This window comes from Balaenoptera musculus, chromosome 5 (genome assembly GCF_009873245.2).
Source record: "Balaenoptera musculus isolate JJ_BM4_2016_0621 chromosome 5, mBalMus1.pri.v3, whole genome shotgun sequence".
In the NCBI taxonomy this organism is placed as follows: Eukaryota; Metazoa; Chordata; class Mammalia; order Artiodactyla; family Balaenopteridae; genus Balaenoptera; species Balaenoptera musculus.
Genome location: NC_045789.1, coordinates 75,672,438 through 75,691,792, shown reverse-complemented (window position 1 = coordinate 75,691,792; position 19,355 = coordinate 75,672,438). Strand labels below are relative to the sequence as shown.

General features: G+C 34.6%; 1 protein-coding gene across 8 annotated transcripts in view; it reads left to right on the top strand.

Moving 5' to 3' along the window:
- Nucleotides 1-19,105, top strand: part of N4BP2 (NEDD4 binding protein 2) — a 79,002-nt gene extending 59,897 nt beyond the window's left edge. For 7 of the 8 annotated variants that reach the window (XM_036852405.1, XM_036852402.1, XM_036852404.1 and 4 more), the window contains 6 exons: nucleotides 383-501; nucleotides 4,700-4,838; nucleotides 9,500-9,688; nucleotides 10,591-10,759; nucleotides 17,175-17,298; nucleotides 18,480-19,105. In XM_036852405.1, coding sequence (XP_036708300.1) covers nucleotides 383-501; nucleotides 4,700-4,838; nucleotides 9,500-9,688; nucleotides 10,591-10,759; nucleotides 17,175-17,298; nucleotides 18,480-18,525 — 786 coding nt within the window. In that variant the 3' untranslated portion in view covers nucleotides 18,526-19,105. Of the gene's footprint in view, nucleotides 1-382; nucleotides 502-4,699; nucleotides 4,839-9,499; nucleotides 9,689-10,590; nucleotides 10,760-17,174; nucleotides 17,299-18,479 lie in introns of those variants that run through there. The other variant, XM_036852407.1, reaches the window with a different exon arrangement.
- Nucleotides 19,106-19,355: the final 250 nt, after the last annotated feature.

Genomic DNA, 19,355 nt, shown 5'->3' with positions numbered 1-19,355 from the left:
CTCTCTGACTTCATTTATTTATATCCTGTTTATATATATATATCTACATCCTTTTTTGTATAATATGATTGAATGTGTTGGGTGTGTATATGTGAGAGTATATATACACATGCACACACATATATGTATATGTGTGATTGTGTGTATGTGTGTGTGTGTGTTAATGAGCAGCTTCAAATACTTAGTAAAAAATGGGATATAAATAAATTGTGCAAGAATACTTATATTACTAATTTCAGCCTTTAATCAGTGAAGAAAGTCTGTGACTGCTTTTAAATTATTAGTCTTTTTGCAATAAAATAACCATGCTTTTGGGTCAGCATAACTAGTATTGTAAATTCCATCATAAAGATGGTTTTTGTCTTTTTTTTGTTTGTTTTAGAAAAGGGAGCCGCTTATATTTGAAAAAGATTGTGCCACTAAACTAAAGGAGAAGCAGCTCTTTAAGATATTTCCAGCCATTAACCAAAATTTTCTGGTGGACATTTTCAAGGACCACAAGTGAGTGCTAGAAGGATTGTGTGTAGTTTCTGTTGTGATGTCATTGAAATCATATGTCATGCATTTTAACCTCTTATTTTTATTTTTCTGTTAACAAAAATAATATAGGTATATTATAAACCATTTAAATGCAATAATGTAGAAAGTGAGGAGTTTCTGTCAATTGGTTCATATTCCTCCTCAATTTTTTCTCATATACATACACTAATGTATGTGTGTACATGTGTACCTATTTGCTTTTGTGTCTATATAAACACAAAAATAGGTTGTGTTTTATGTACTATTTTGTAGTTTTACTGTTATTTATTTTTTCTGTCCATACTTTGTGATCTGCTCTTTTCTTTTTAAAGTCTACAGAGTATTCCATAGTATTCTTAAGTAATTTCTTAAAGTACCGTAGTTTCTTTAAACATGCTCTGTTTATGGGCTTTTTGACTGTCAGAAAAGTTGGAAACCATGTTGCACTGAGCACCCTTCAACATACATTTTTGTGTGCGTGGGTGAATGTTATTGTAGGCTAGTTCCTAAAAGTGAAATTGCTGGTCCAGAGTGTGTACATTAAATTTTTTTACAGCTAATGCCAAATTTCCTTTTAAAAGGGCTTTCCATATTAGTTATATGCACTGATAGCATAACCTGCCCTGGATATTAAGAATCTTTTAATTTTTTGCCAGTCTGGTGCGAAAAATATTTCATTGCTGTTTAAATTTTTATTTTCCTTATTACTACTGAGGTTGAGCTTTTTTTCCATTAAATTCTTTTTATATTAATTGCTTACCCTTTGTCTGTCTTCCTTTTGGCTGTTTGTATTTCTTTCTAGATCTGTGAGAACTCTTTATATATCATGTGTAGTTATCTTTGTTAATATAGATTATAGTAATTTTTCCTGACATAGCCATATACATATTTTAATTCATGTTTTATCAGAAAGTCTTTTCCCTTATTGGTTCTGAGTTTTATCACTTTTTAAGAAAATCTGTCCTACCCCAATATTATGAAAATATATTCTGCAGTATTTTTAGTAGTTAAATTTAAAAAGTTTATCTAGCATTTTTATGTGTATGGTATGAAGTAGAGTTTAACTTAATTGTTTTTTCCAAATGATTAACTGGATGAATAGGTCACCTTTACCCACTGATATAACATATAACTACTAATATTTACTACATTCTCAAATATACATTTTCTTTTATAGACTCTTTGATTCCATTGAGCTATTTGGTCCTAAGTTTCCACCATCTTGTTTTAATTATTGTGGTGTTGTAGTGTGTTTCGATGCTTAGTATGTTAGGAATGCTTTTGGTTTGAGTAATACATACTTTCGATCTTAATGTATTCCTTAAATTCCTATTTTAGCAAGAGTTGTTTTAAATAGATGCCTTTTTAGAATCTTTGGAGAATCCAATATAGATTTTTTTTCTTTAGTTTATTAGTATATGTCATGTCAGTCACAGTAATTTCTGGAATAAAAAAATCTTTCAGGTTTTGTTTTTTTCCTTTAATGTAGTGTCAGAATTGATTTCAGGATTTTTGTAACAGTAGTTAAATGAGATAAGTCTGTGATATCTTTGTCAGATTTTGGTTTTAGGGTTTCATTTGGTGTTTGGCTTAATAAAAGAACCTGGCAAGACTGCCATTTTTCTCTGTGCTCTGGAAAGTTTAAATAAATTAGTACCTTGAAGGTTCTGGGGTTGTGCCTTTTTAGGGGGAAGGTGTCTTTGCTTTTCTTTAGGGAGAAGGTCTTTTCACTATCTTTCTAGGGGTATTGCTTTATTCAGATGTTTGCTTTTTTTCCATGAGTCTTTTCTGGTAGTTTGTCTTCTAGAAAATCATCAGGTTTATTATTGTTAAGTTGTATATAATATTCTGTGGTAATTAAAAACATTATTTTGTATTTGATCATGTCCTTTTTTCCTTTCCTAATGTTTTTTTTCTATTTTCTTTGTTTTTGCTGTTTATCAGATTGGCCCTTTTAAAGAACAGGCTCTTGGTTTATTGATCAAAGTCTTTTATATTCTCTAATCATTTATTTTTGGTGATTCTTTTCTATTTTTGATGGTTCCTTTCTCTTTAAATTTGTTATGTTTTCAATTCCTTGGTTAGTTTGTTTCCTTTCAATCTTTAATAACAAATATACTTAAGGGTGTGAATTTTTTTCTGTATAATGTTTTTGATATATATGTAATGTTTTGATTTTGATATGTAGTATTTTCATTTTTTTCTAAATAATCTCTAATTCACTTTGACTTTCTCATTTATCCAAGAGTTTTATATTTTCTAAATGGTTTGATAGTTTGGTGGGGGGGTGGGGATTACTGTTTGTTTTGTTGTGTCGGGGTATAAGAATGCAGCCTGAAAGAGTCCTACTTTTTGGAAGTTGAGATTTTCTTTGTGGTTTAATACATGATCAGTTATTATAAATATTGCACAAAGTGCCTTTTTTAAAAAAATATTTATTTATTTACTTATTTATTTGGCTTCTTCGGGTCTTAGTTGCGGCATGCGGGATCTTTCGTCGCAGCGTGCTGACTTCTCTCTAGTTGTGGCTCGCGGGCTGCAGACCGCGCAGGCTCAGTAGTTGCGGCACGTGGGCTTAGTTGCCCCGCGGTCTGTGGGATCTTAGTTCCCGACCAGGGATTGAACCCACGTCCCCTGCATTGGAAGGTGGATTCGCAACCACTGGACCACCAGGGAAGTCCCTGAAAGTGCTTTTGAAAAAGAATATTTTCTGCTGAGTATGCAGAGTTCTAAATATGTCACTTGAATCAAGTTTTTCATGGCATTATTTCAATCCACAACTTTTCTATTTATTTTTGCTACCTAAACAGCTGTTTTCTTAGAGTTATGTGTTAAAATATCCCAAGGCACTGGGGGTTAGGAGGGTGGTGCTGGCTTATGGCAACTCTCTTCTATGGGGACCTAAGGCAAGAAGCCCTGATGTGAAATTACCCAGAGTTGTGGTTCCCCAGGCAAGGTAAGGGGACTGAGTTGAGTCCTTCCTCTCGATGCTCAGAGTGATTGGTCAGTCAGGCCCCTTGGGGCAGGTATTATGGTATTAAATGATTACCTCCATTTGTCTGCCAACAGCTGGATAATTGTCTCAGTTACCAGTAGCTTCAGTTTCACCCCGGTAAGAAGGGTAGGTTCGTTCAGTTACTGCAGTAGATGCCTGCAGTGTCATCTTCCAGGGCCATGCGCTGCTAACAGCACCTGTGGTGGAGACTGGCTTCCAGCCCTAGGAGTGGGCAAGCCAGGTGATTTTAAGAACTAGTTAGGATGTGGTTAATTTCTGGTAGCTTCTAGCCCCTAGAAACCCCTATTTGTTGAGCATATGTGAGGCGGCAAGATGAGAGTGCTCAAGGAGAATTGGTAGTCCCAAATAGTTCCCCTTCAAGGGTTGTCTTTAATAAATTGAAGAAGAGCAAAATATCACAGTATTTTGGTTAACTATTTATCACATTTCAAAAACAGTCCTTTGTGGTCAGCTCTTCATTATCTGGCCATTGGAAAAGATCAGAGGCATAAATAGTCTGAAATAATGAGCAGTATAAAATCATTTATAATTTGCTTTGGAATGAGTTTCTTTGGATACGGGGACATTAGCGTTTCAGGTGTTTGTCAAATTTTGTAGAATTTCATATTCCACATAATATAGTATCACCATGAAAATATGCCTAAATAATATAGGGGTGGGAGGTAAGGTAGTGTTTTAGTTTTTCCTTTCTATATCCCTGCTTAGAATTTCTTTGACTAGAACGCCATGGTATAAGTAAAATGTAAAATTTGACAGGATAAAAATGTCAGTTAAAGGATTTATTGTCTGTTTTTGATGTTTGAAGGAAACTGAAACCATGTGTGAATCCAACAAGGGACTTAAGTATAGGTGATTAGATGAAAGAAAGATTTGTGGAAAATTTACCTGGAATAAAAGATAAGAAAATGAATTAATTATCAATATGTTACTTTTTGGTATTCATTTAAAAAATTAGTTTTTGAGAGCCTCTAACTTGACACTTTCCCTCTGTTCATTCTTGAGTCTTGAGATACACAATGAGCATTTAATTTTCATGTTTAAAACTTAGAAGTGAGCCAATTTTTCATATTCTTCTAAGATTTTGAAAGATTGCTTATGTTAATGTTTCCACATAACTTTTATTTTCATTTATTGACCTCATATTTGTACTTCAACTCTCTACAGCTATTCATTAGAACACACAGTGCAATTTCTAAATTGTGTTCTTGAAGGAGACCCTGTAAAAACGGTGGTAGCACAAGAGTTTGTTCACCAAAATGAGAATGTCACTTCTCATACTGCACAGAAGTCTAAGGAGAAAAAGGTATAGAGCTACTTAATTTTTTACAGTAATGGTAAATAATTGTGTGTGAAAATATCATTGGTTTGTTAGATAGTTTAATGATTATTTCTCACCATTTTTCATAGACTGGAAATTTAACCACCAATAGCATATTTGGTCTAGAATATCTGTTTGCTCAAAGTAGTGAATTTATGGCTGATTATATTTTTTTCTTTAAAGCCTTTTTGCACAACAAGCATTGGAATTTCTGTAACTTTTTATGTGTAGACTACACAGTAGAGTATGAGGCTTGATTGAATAGCAGTGGGTGTAATATGATGGGTCTTAGGGCATAAATAATGTGGATGGCAATGTTTAGCCATTTGAGAAGCTACCAAGCATTTTCCCCAAATGGCTACATTCTTTTGCATTTCCATCAGCAATGTATGAGGGTTACAATTTCTCCACATCCTCTCTGACACTTGTTATCATCTGTCTTTTTGATTATAGCCATCCTAGTGGGTGTGAAGTTGTTTTATGGGTACTGGGATTTGTTTTAATCAGGTATGGTAAGACACCCAGAGATGGAAATGTTGTGAAGGAAGTTTATTATACTCACAGATCCCTAGAAATGGGAGGCATGGCCCAAAGCCACATGAGGAAGCACCAGGGTCAAGGAGGCAAAGGAAGTAGGGGGGAAATGTGGGCAAGAGCCTTTTTTGTGGTGTCTGCGGGAAGGACTGGGCAAGGCAGAGTAATAAGCAGGTTTAGGATGAACTAGTTTGAATAATTTCAGCAGGCTCTGGGGCATAGGAACTGTCCCTAGTCTTCTGGTACCTGGCTTCGGTGATCAGGGTATATAGATGGTGGCCAGAGAGTGAGAGCCCCATAAAGAAGGTGGTTGGGGGTATGGGCTCTAGATTGGATGGTTTGCATATATAAAGTGTTCTAGCAAGTGAGTTTTTCCTATCTCTAGGAATTAGCTAACCCCAAGGTGGTGGGTGCTGTGTCTCCAGGGGTCAGCAAGGCCCCAGATGTCAAAGCATCAGAATACAGGAAATAAAAGACGTGGCTAATACAGAAGTGGTATCTCATTGTGATTTTGATTTGCATTTCCCTGATTACTGGTGATGTTGAGCATCTTTTCATGTGCTTATTGGCCATTTGTATATCTTCTTTGAAGAAATGTCTATTAATATCCATTACCCATTACAATTAAAAAATTCTCTAGTTGTATGAATTTTTATATAGTCTACATACAAGACCCTTATCAGACATATGACTTGCAGAATTTTTCCCATTCCAAGGGTTGTCTTTTCACTTTTTTGATGATGTCCTTTGAAGCACAAAAGTTTTAAAAATTGATCATGTGCAATTCTTCTTTTTTCTTTTGTTGGATGTACTTTTGGTGTCATATCTAAGAAACTATTGCCTAATCCAAGGTCATGAGGATTTACACCTGAGTTTTCTTCTAAGAGTTTTATAGTTTTAGTGCTTACATTTAGAGCTTTGATCTATTTTGGGTTAATTTTTGTATATGGTGTGAGATAGGGGTCCAGGTTCATTCTTTTGCATGTGGATATCCAGTTGTCACAGCACCACTTGTTGCAAAGACTGCTTTTCCCCATTGAATTTTCTTAGCACCCTAGTTGAAAATGAATTGACTATAAATTTATCACTAGACTCTCAGTTTCATTCCGTTGATCTGTATGTCTCTCATTATGCCAGGACCGCAGTCTTGATTACTGTAGCTTTGTAGTAAGTTTTGAAATTAGGAAGTGTGAGTTTTCAACTATTTTCAGGATTATTTTGTCTATTCTGGCCCCCTTGCATTTCCATGTGAATTTTAGGATCAGCTTGTCAATTTCTGCAAAGAAGCCAGTTGGAATTTTCATGGGGATTGTGTTGAGCCTGTGGATCAATTTGAGGAGTATTGCGATCTTAACAATATTGTCTTCCAATTCATGAATATGGAGTACCTTTCGCTTTATTTAGGTCCTCTTAATTTCATTCAACAGTGTGTTGTAGTTTTGGGTATAAGTTTTACATGCCTTTTTAAAAATTTATTTCTAAGCATTTTAGTTTTTTTGATGCTATTATAAATGAAATTGGTTTCTTAATTTTATTTTTGGATTGTACATTGCAAATACATAGAAATACAATTGATTTTGTATATTAATCTTGTATTCGTTTTAGGCTTTTTTTTCTTTTTGAAACAGTCCTCAATCATCCTGCTATACTTACTTATTAATAAGACCACTCAGGGATAGTGGAGCACCACTTGTGTGTTGCCTTTGTTCTTTGAATATTTCACCATCACTTAGCTGATATGTAGAACTTAGATAATTTTGGTTTTCATGTGATCTGTTAGTGTGTACATGGAGCAGGAACCAAGTGATACCACTGATGCCTGTGTTCATCATGGATAGGTGCAGTATATTATAAGATTCAGGGAGTGTACAAGATGATGATGAGACCTTCAGTGCCAAACTGAGAATGAAGATTACTTTTTCACCGGATAATAGAGCAAGGCACTCTTGGTCATTATGGCGATAGAGGAAGTGGCGGGGACAAAGTGTGCTTGCTCAAAGTGGGAAATGGTTAGAAAATGTTGGAATCAGAAAAGGGATTTTGTGAGTTGTGTAAATGTTGGCCAGAACATAAATTTGGGTAAGTTATACTGGAGATTATTCTAAGCCTTTCTCAAAAAAACGTAGGTAGGTGTCACAACACTGATAAAAATCTTTTAAGATTTGTGAGCAGAATAGTCTGTCTTTGATATCCCAGGATCCCAAGGGATCAGAGATACTAAAGGGGAGTATCATGATACCAGTAACATTTTGGTTTATCTGCTTTGTTCAAGAAACTAACATTTATTTAAAACTGTGTTTTATTAATACTACTACTTTTTCCCTTTAGCCTTTAATAAAATTTGCAAGTTTGTTACCATTGGAAATGGGTTTGGTATAATAGTACATCACACTTTCAAGTGACACTAATTACATAAATTCTTAGGCAGCATGTATTTCACTTGGCCCTTGTTAATGAAGTTATAGTAAACCACATCACTATGAAAGGGATGTAAAAATAAATTTTGGTTTTATTTTAAATTTATTTATTTTTATTTATTTATGGCTGTGTTGGGTCTTCGTTTCTGTGCGAGGGCTTTCTCTAGTTGTGGCAAGCGGGGGCCACTCTTCATTGCGGTGCGCGAGCCTCTCACTATCACGGCCTCTCTTGTTGTGGAGCACAGGCTCCAGACGCGCAGGCTCAGTAGTTGTGGCTCACGAGCCCAGTTGCTCCGCGGCATGTGGGATCCTCCCAGACCAGGGCTCGAACCCGTGTCCCCTGCATTGGCAGGCAGATTCTCAACCACTGCGCCACCAGGGAAGCCCTGGTTTTATTTTAAAAGAGAGTAGCTATTTGATAAAGTATCTCTCATTATGTACTGTCTGTTTTTGGCCATGCCATGTGGCTTGCGGGATCTTGGTTCCCCCACTAGGGATTGAACCCCGGCCTCTGGCAGTGAAAGTGCCAAGTCCTAACCACTGGACCGCCAGGGAATTCCCTGTTTTTTCTTTTTTAAAAATAAGAAATGAAGGATCCCTTCCCAGAGAACCAAATGTAATTTGCATTTTTTAGTATGAACACCAACAGAGAGAGGCTTTAAAGCTATGAAATGTTTATGTCCATATTGTTAGGCACTATGGGCTTTTCAAGGGTCATAGAAAGTGTTTTTATTATCCTCTCCCTGGAAAATCTTTGATTTTATCAGGGATGCAAGCCATATACTCACAGAATATTTAAACATTAATATGAAAGAAGCTTGTGATTATTTACTACTGAGCGTGACATAAGGATGTAGGTCCTATGAATATTCTTAGGTAAGAGAGAGCCTTGGGTTTGTTGCAAAAAATAAATTGACTGTATATTTACAGATTTTTGACTGTGGTAATGAGTTAGGAATATGGTGACGCATTTATTTTATTCTTTTCTATTTGGTGGAGAGCGTTGAGGCATAATTGTGTAATAATTATTATTTTCATTAACCTTGTGTTTTAAATTAGAGTTAGTTTAGTTTCTTTAATTTAAGGTCCCATATGGGTAACAACTACTTGATGATATTTCAGAAAACTCAAAAAGTCAACACTACCATAGCGGCTAGTTGGTAGTCAGCTGATTGAAAACTGCCCATAAACCTCCTTATGATTTTCTACCTACTATAAGGCATGGTTACTCCACATGCCTTTCTGTTTTAACAAGAATATTATTCAATTACTTTATCAATTGGTTTTTTAAAAATATTGAAATATGCCATTACTTCCTTCAGTGGTTGGACTGATCCTTTGAATGGATTTACAAACTAAAATTTGGAAAATGTTGCATTAGATAAATGAGCATTATTCCTTGAATATCTTGTATTCTCTCTTTTGGCTTGATTTTTTTTTAATTTTCATAATTTTAGAGAACTTTTTAACATCTTCTAAGATAAGAATGGTTAAAGAAGGAGTACCCTTATGTCATGAAAAGGTTAACAAGAGTTGCTAAGTGCATGACTTACTAGATAGACAGTAGGGAGAGTCTGTTTTTTAAGAAGAAAGATAAAAATCAGTAGAGCCCAGTTTTCATGTACATTTTTTTGAAGGTAAAGTTTGTGCTTTCCACTTCCGTTCGTATTTTACTTATTGTGTAACACCTTAAAGGCAAAGAAATTGAAAGAGACTGAAGATATACCAAGCGAACCATCTTTCCAGGATTTTGAGTATCCAGAGTATGATGACTACAGGGCAGAGGCTTTCCTGCACCAGCAGAAGAGGATAGAATGCTATAGCAAGGCAAAAGAAGCTTATCGGATGGGGAAGAAAAACGTTGCCACGTTTTATGCCCAGCAAGTAAAGAGGAAAATTATTTTTTCTTTGTCACTTACAACGTCTGAATAATCTTGAAGCAGATAATACTCATACTGTGACTTGATTAAGTTATTCTGGGGAATGTACATTGTATAAGTGATATAAAGTATCCTAATATCTAAGAAATGTATGGTTCTGAGAATTCCGACAGTCCATATTTTCTTTTAGGTTGGATTCTCTCATTCAGTACTGCTTCTAAACAGATACGAATTTTCTGGAGGAAAGGAAGCAGAATGTTAATATTGGCCATCCCAGGGTGGGATTACAGAGGTCTTGTGCTTTCTATCATGCTTGAATTTTAAGTTGTGTATCACTATCATAGTCAGAAAAAGAAAGTTACATTAATATCTTTCAGGGAAGTAAAATTTCTACCTGGGCTCATTCGGCATGGTATTACAAGAAACCTGATTGATTTACTTTCTGTTTTTTGTGGTTCCATATTGCTTACTTTTTTATGATGGAGCAGAAAAAGGTGTCAAACTGGTATAACCTTGTGAGCAATAATGGCAAAAACCTTGAGGGATGACTTCAGGGGTAACTACAAGGTTTTAAAGGGTTGAGACTCGGGATTATCAAAAGATAAACCAGTGGATTCCTTCTTGAGATGTGTGTTGTTTATTTAAGTGTCCCTTTCCTATGATTTTTGGATCAGAGAATGTGTTAGAAATGATGATTTAGTAGTTTAAGAACTATGTTATTAGTCCACTGAAATTCACCTAAATTTTGGTGCATTCTTGCATATTAGCCCATTGCATTATTTAAAATTTTACATTTGTTGTTGCCTTTTTTGTTCTTCCTTTTATTTGGGGCACTATTTGTTTCCTCATTGTTTACTAAGTAGCAGATATCAAAAGTGATTACTGATGATATGTTTATAATTAAAGGGTAGTCTCCATGAGCAGAAGATGAAAGAAGCCAATCACCTTGCTGCTGTGGAGATCTTTGAGAAAGTCAATGCCTCCCTGCTGCCACAGAATGTTTTAGACCTCCATGGGCTGCATGTGGATGAGGCTATAGAACATTTGATGACAGTTTTACAGCAGAAAACTGAAGGTAGGACTATAGTCATGACAGATTTTCACAAATTCAAGGGAGTCTGAATGTGCAGGCTGAGGATATCTGTGCCACATTTATAGATGTTTGTATTAGATTCATTCTTCAAGAAAACCTTGGGAAAGAATTCTAACTGCCATGTCCATTAACATTTTTATTTTCCTATTTCAGTTATGTTTGTATTCCTTTGTTATAATTGTCAAAGGGAGGGCATGATGTAATCTGAGATTCCTCTGGACCATTCAGGAATATAATACATCTTTGTTCAGTAGACATTTATTAAAGCTAATAGATACTTATTAGATGTCAGTTGCTCAACAGATGTTTAATAAAATGCAGAAGTAAATTAGGTGATAGGATTTTTATAGAATTATCATAAAGGCAGGATTTCTGAGTGTTTGCATTATGGTGGTATGCCCTTCTCCCTTTCTGCTTGTATTTTGTCTTTGCGGGTCAGTAGGAATGCTACTGCCTGCCTCTTACAATCAATATCGTGTCCTTTATATACATTAACGTATCTTGTTGGTTTATCATCTTGTTTCCTTTTCATCACCAGATGGTAGCACTTGGGAAAATTCAATCTGTTGTAGTACTCTAATACTAGGGAGTCATCTCCTCTTAGCACTACTAGGATATTTTTGAATTCTCAACTTGGCTTTCTCTTTGTCTTACATTTTATTTTGGAGACATGGAATCCATGCCTCAGTTATTACCCTGTGGTTCCATAATACTGCTCTGTCATTGATAGCTGTATTGTTCTGGTTAATTAATTTACATATATTTTAGAAAGTTTTATACTATACGTTATATAGGTTTATCAGTTCAGCACATATAGGTTTTACAATTCAGTTGTAATTAAATGCTTGATTAAATATAATTGATATAAAAAGTTTATCATGAAAACCACATTGAAAAAGTTGCGAGTAAAATAACGAACACCTGTACCCATGAATGTAAGTAACAAGTGATAACATTTTACTGTATGTGCTTCATATATATATATATATATATATATATATATATATATATATATTTTGTTCCTCCCTTAGCATTATCCCCAATCCTTTTCTCTTTCTTCTCTCCCTTTCTGATGGAAATCAGCATCCTTCAGTTTGGTCTGCATCATCCTGGCCAGTTTTGAAAATACCTTTACTACGTGTATCGTACATTCATCCATAATTGGTCTATAGTATCCTTTTTGTGAGTTTTAAAAAATGAACATACATGGTGTCACACTATGTCGTCAGCCAAGCCACTTATTTTATTTTTACCCAATACAGTTTTCAAGATCTACTCATCTAGACGGATTGAGTTTTTTTTTTTATTATAACTGCTGTGTAGTATTGTGTGACCTTATCATAATGTATCCATCCCTCTATTGATGGACGTTTAATTATAATGTTGCAGTGAGCTTTATTTTGCATATCAACATGTGTACTCTTATCACTATCCTTTTTCCTAGCTTTTTATATTGAAAAATTAAAAACCTGCAGAGAAGTTGAAAGAATTGTACAATATACATATTGTACAAATTTTGTACAATATATGATTTGCACATATATCCTTTACCTAGATTGATCAGTCGTCAACATTTGGCCATATTTGTTTATCTCTCTAGAATTTCTTTCTGCTGAACCATTTGAGAATAAGTCTCATTAAACATTGTGGTGCTTTACTTTCGCATACCTCAGCATGTTTATCTCTTGAGGACAAATTCATTCTCCTACATAATCACAATACATTATCACTTTTACGATATTTAACATTGTTATAATGATGTTGTCTAATATACAGGCCATATTTAGATTTTTCCAGTTATATGGAAATGTCCTGTGTAGCTGTGCCATGTTCCACCCCCAATCCAGGATCTAGTCGTGCATCATATGTTCTAGTTGATTGTCCCAAATCTGTAGCCTCCTATAATATAGAAGCCTTCCTCAGTCTGTTTTTTGTTTTCCATGTTATTAACATTTTTAAAGACTCCACGCCAGTTGTTTGGTAGATTGCCCTCCAATTTTAATTTGTCTGATTGTTTCTTCATGATTAGATTCAGTTTAAAATTTTCTTGGTGAAAATACTGCATAGGAGATGTTAGGTCATCCTTGGTGAACTAATCAAGAGACATATATGGTCAGTTTGCCCCAGTATTGGTGGTGTTAAGTTTGATTTCTTAGCTTAATGTGGGACTCTATCATATCAGATTTTGCTTTGTAAATATACCTTTTTTCCCTTTGTAATCAATTAGTAAATATTGGTGATTGATACTTTGTGACTGTGTGAATAACTGTTCTCATTTTGCCTAATGATTTTAGCATCCACACTTGATCCTTGTCTGAATCAATTATTATATTGGTGGTTACATAATGGTGTTTTTAAAAAAATTTATTAATTTATTAATTTTTAAAAATTTATTTATTTTTGGCTGTGTTGGGTCTTCGTTGTTGCACGTGGGCTTTCTCTAGTTGCGGTGGCTTCTCGTTGCAGAGCACTGGCTGTAGGCACGCGGGCTTCAGTAGTTGTCGCATGCGGGCTCTGTAGTTGTGGCTCACGGGCTCTAGAGCGCAGGCTCAGTGGTTGTGGCGCACGGGCTTAGTTGCTCCGCGGCATGTGGGATCTTCCAGGACCAGGGATCAAACCCATGTCCCCTGCATTGGCAGGAGGATTCTTAACCACTGCACTACCAGGGAAGTTCTCATAATGGTGTTTTATAATTTGTGTTCCTTCTCTGTTTATTAGCAGACATTCTTTGATAAAGTAGAGGATCCCCCTCCCCCAGTTGTTTTTTAAATAGAATTTTGAAAATCTTGGAGAAAGAACTAGAAAACAACAACAATAAAGATTAGAAAAGAGAAAATTTAAGAGTGGTTTAAATATATTATTTAATCTGGAGAAAAGAAAAGCAGAAGTATTATATGGAAGTATTATAAGGGAATATTTTGTCTATAGAGGATGAGTAAATCATTTACTCAATAAAATTTGATTATCTTCTATATTCTAGACATCAGGGATAAAGCAGTGAAAAAGACACACAATCTCTGTCTTTATGGAGTTTGCCGTCTAGTAGGATAGATGACATTGAATAAATAGTTACATAAATGGTTAGCATTGTGATAAGAAAGTTCAGGTTGCTATGTTTCATTTAGCATAAATTCCCAGATCCCTACATAATTGTTCCTTGTCCTGTCTCTACATTCTCATCTCGTGTTTTGCTTCTTCTCCTTTTCTTTATGTTTATCTACATTATCATTTGTTGACCTCCAGATTAAATTAGGCTCCCTATTGAAAGCCTCTCATAGTACTCCTCTGTATCACAGTACTTATAAAAAGCTTGCTGTATAATTGATTATTAAATGTCCATCTTTTTGGCCAAGAATTGAGTCAGTGATGATTATTGAATGAACCTTTCATTCACCACTTTAAAAAACTTTTGAATAAATGACTGAATAAAGGGTAGGTACTCCTCTCATTTTATAGATAAGGAAACTGATGGTATAAATAGTTTAATAAAGTGGAAAATAGTAAGTGTCGGTAAGGATATAGAGAATTGGAACCCTCATATATTGCTGGTGGGAATGTTAAATGGTACAACCACTGTGGAAAAGGTTGACATTCCTTGAAAGGTTAAACACAGAGCTACCATATGACCCAGCAGTTCTGCTCCTAGGTTTGTACACGAGAGAACTGAAAACACAATTCATCCACACAAAAGCTGGTACACGAATGTTCATAATAGCCAAAAGGTGGAAACAACCCAAATCTATCAACTGGTGAATGGACAAAATGTGGTATATCCATACAATGGAATATAATTCAGCCATAAAAAGGAATGAAATGCTGATATGTGCTACAACATGGATGAACTTTGTAAACATTATGCAGTGTGAAAGAAGCCAGATACAAAGGGCCACATATTACACGATTTCCATTTATTGTACATGAAATGTCTAGAATGGGCAGATCAATAGAAACAGAAAGTACATTAATGTTTGCTGGGACTGGAAAGGGGGGGATGGAGATTGACTGCTAACAGGAACAGAATTTCTTTTTGAGGTGATGGAATGTTCTGGAATTAGATCGTGTTGATGGTTACACAACATTGTAATAATGTACTAAAAACTACTGAATTGTACATTTTAAAATCATGAATTTTATGTTAGGTGAATTTTATCTCAATAGAAAAAATTATGAGAATAAAAGTGTTAAATAATTTGTGTAAGGTGATACTGGATCAGACCCAAGATACAAACCCTTTTTGGAAGCCAAAGCCCATCTTGTGCGTGCTACCTGTGGTAGCCTGCAGTTACTGACATCACCAGCAGATGGTAGTATTGTTGAATAGAAATGTGTCCAGGGGAAAAATCTGTGGCTCTGCCCCGCATTGCTTTTAGTCATAAAAGATGATTGTCAAAATTGGGGATGAATTAAAAAAAAAAAAGATATCTGACCCCTTTGTGTCTTCTTATTGAAATATACACCACGACTACTCATGAAGCTTCTTTTGCCCCCAAATAACCAGAAACAGGTAAAGCCTTTAGATCTGACTACTACTTTATACAGATTTATAGGGAACAGAGGAACATGTTAGATGGCACCATGGGGATACAGTCAGCAAAATCCAGACTGTAAATATCTAGGATAAATGATCTCATTTTTTCCACAAATTGTAAAAAATAAAGATAAGAAAAGAAAGCGCACGCACACACACACACACACAGGGGGAAGGAGAACCTTTAGGTTAAAAGTTAAGAAATATATCAACCAAATACAATGTGTGGACTTGTTTCAACCCTGATTCAAACAAATCACAGTAAAAACATTTTTTTGAGACTACTGGGGGACATTTTTAGCCATTTTTAGAAACATATTAAGGAACTATTTTTAACTGTGTACCATATGATGGTGACATTGTGGTTATGTTTTTTTTAAAGAGTCCTTTTTGAATACATACTGAAATATTTACAGTTGAAATGATAAGAAATCTGAGATATGCTTAAAAATCAGTTTAAAAAGGTGATAAGCAGGATTAACCTGAAATTTGGGAACCTAAGCATATTATATTAATTCATTCAATAAACATCCTCTGACACCCTACTTTGAGGCATGTGAGAACATTTTCAGAGCAGTAAGTAAACTGTTGAAAGGTGAAATGATGTAAATAACTGACTTAACTGATGAGAGGAGCGGTAGTGAAGGAGTGATGAGAGCTGAATTATGGTTAGTTGAGAGTTTTTTTTTTTAAAGTAAGCATTTATTTGTAATATCACATACATAAAGAACAATGCACAAATGATTATTGTATAGCGTAAAAACTTTTTACAAAGTGAATACCCGTGTATAGCCATCACCCAGAGAGAGTTGAATTTTGAACAAAATGTTGCTTGGAGTTATGGAGGTGGATCTTAAGCAAAGAAGGAATTATAAATGCAGGAGCAACATATCCACTAAAATTCTAGTCCAAATATTGCCCTGGAGATACGAGACTCGAAAAACAATCTGTTTGTGGATCTGATGGAGTCTTAGGGCAACTTACTGAGCAGAATATGGAATGTTTATGTGTATATGTATTTTATGCTAAAAGTCAAAACTTGTGCTATTTATAACTGAGGAACAAGTATCTATTGAATTATTAAATCAATTCCTATTATTAACAGGGTTTTTTTGTTATTTTATTGTAGCTATTACTGACTTTCAGGATTTATATACTTGATTTTCACAAGGTCATTTCCAAAGCAGGAGCTGTGGTCTTTTAAGAGTCTCAGGTTCATTCGATATTTTAAAATCATCTGTTTGGAAGAGTTTCTTAAGTTAATAATTGATTATCTTTAGCAGTAAGACTGCAGTCCATGCTATAATTAGTGGATTTGCTAATGGCTGTTCCTGAGGATGATATTCTATAAAGCAGTTGCCTTATACCCCATTTTATTGATAAGGAAATAGGCACAGATAGGCTAAGTAATTGTCCATGGTCCTATCACACAGTCATTTAGTGGCAGAGCTGCTAATCAGACCAAAGCTGGGTGGCTTCAGAGTAATAGAGTTGTTGTAAAGATTCTTAGTTAATAAATATAAGTCACTTAAAGCAGTGCCTGACTCCATGTGTGTAATAATTGTTAAGTATCATTAATATTATTGTTGTCATCATTATTTCAGAGAGAAATTCTGATAGTACATGGAAATCTCTCTCCCCACAGGAGAGGTCCCACTTAAGTCTTTAGGTGGATGAGTTGCTAGGAAGCTTCCATACTTAAGGTGCAGATGAAACAGTACATTTAAAAACATTAATTTGGGGATTTTTGAAGTGATAAATCTCTAAATCCTCATGAAAATTATTTCATACGTGTTTGAGTAAAGGTTTGTTTTCTGTTGAGAAGGTAAGATAGATCAGTTTTGACGGTTCCAATTCCTGTTGTAACAGAATTTAAGCAGAATGGTGGTAAGCCCTATCTCTCTGTGATTACGGGGAGAGGAAACCACAGCCAGGGAGGAGTTGCTCGCATCAAACCAGCTGTCATCAAATACCTCACAAGCCATAGCTTCAGGTGAGTATAGATTTCTGTTATCGATAATGGCAGTTGCCCATATGCAGATGGTAAACACTAATAGTTTGCTCAGAACAATTTGTTAAAATAGTTAACTAAATTTAACCATCTGATTCTAGCCATAAATTCATGACTAGATTATGTAACATTCCTTTCTAGATTTATGATGTCCACTAAACCAGAAATGAAAGAAAAATGTTTGTTGTTGAAGTAATCATTCGACAAAACTATTTCTATCATAAATTAAAAATCTAAAAGAAAATAAGTATATTTGTGTTTTTTTGATAATGTATCATTCAAGGTAGTTAGATTATACATATCATAGTTTAAGGTTGCTGTTTAATTCCTTTGAAAAGAAATAACATGTCTGTGGATTTTGGAAGGAGTTGGAGCTTCTGCTAAAATGTGGTTATAATTTGGATGTATTTAAGCATTAGTGGAAATCTCCAGTCAGTTACGAATTTTTACATCTTTATAAATTAAGTGCCATTATTGATCTTAGCTGGCAAACATGAAATGTCCTTTTTCATTAAGTGGTTATGAGGAATCTAAGTACCCTCCTTCCCTTACTTCTAGTTTCAATGAGTGTAGCATATTTTGTTTATGTCATGTAATAAAATGTTGGCTATATTATAGAAAATGGTAGCGTTAATTCTGAGCATGAAAATAGATGACATTTTAGAGTTACTTTTGCAAAAGGAGTAGTTAGACCAGAACATGATCATGTTGGGATTAATGATCTGTTTTAGAGACATGTTTCTTTAAATTTCACAGTGAGGGAGTTGAAAGCATTTCATGGCCTGATGAATCAGACTTACCTATTAGAGATTTCTTGGTACTGTTACAATGAATAGAAATAATGTAATGCAGACATCGTCTTATCCTTCATACAGCGTGCTGTTGTTCATGAGGGTCAAATTCAGGCTTGAGAATTTTAAAAAATCTTAAATTGTAATAACTACTAAATTAGGAGTAACCCCCAGCCTTAGTCATGTATTTATGTTGAAAATGGATTAAAAGGAACGTAAGCATAGATATTAGTCCTGGATTTAACTTAAAGGAGAGTATTTTGATAGTGAATATTATGTTTACCATAGGCACTTGAATTGATTACAAGATTATGTTTCTTAATCAGTTTGAAATTCTTATCTTTAAAATAACTCTTTTTTTCATTTCTGCAGGTTCTCTGAAATTAAACCTGGGTGCTTGAAAGTCATGCTAAAGTAAAATAAATGTCCTTGACTTAAAAATGTGAAGGTTTGTAGGTTAAAATTAGTTTTATTTGCAGTAATTTAGTCAACTGTACTGTAAATGTGTGTTTTATTAGAAGTAATGTCCAGTTATAAAACAGAAAAACATTATGTTTTTCAAAATTCAAGAGAAGTTTAATTTTTTACTGAATCACATGCCAAATATGTTGTCTATTAAAAGTATTAAAGAGAATTTTTACTGATTACAAAATATCTAAGAAAATTATCAGCTGCAGTTTTAAAGATTGAAATGCTCTGATTCTTTCTCAGACAGAAAATGTAACCTTTATATTAATTGTTGTTTGACATTTAGTAAAGTCTTAAAGGCTTCTATGAGAGGTATTTAAAGTGCTTTGAGACCTGGTTCATGCCCTTCAAAGGCTTGTATTTAAAAAAGAAGAAGTACTAGTACCAGCAGTAATGAAAGAAAGGAGATCTAACAAAAACACTTGAGTGCTTTTTGATTTCAAAACAATACAAAAAAAAATCATTTTGCCGTATCCTACAGGAAGGAAGACATGCTGTTGCACTTTCTTCTGCTTTGTATATGATCATGATCTCTTACCTTATGTTCCTTTGTTCTGTGTGTGTACATTTTCTAGGAGTAAAGTTGGAGTCTGAGATTATATTGCAGTTTTATACCTTCCATAGGCAGGCAAGTTTTCAGAGAAGGAGAAATGGTTAGATATCTACCAAGTGCTGCTGTCTTATAAAACTGCTTCTAGTCTTATAGAACTGTCTGTGTAAGTGGTATTGAAGACAGTACTAAAGAGCTATGTTTTGTATTTGAGGCATGTAATTTCTAAA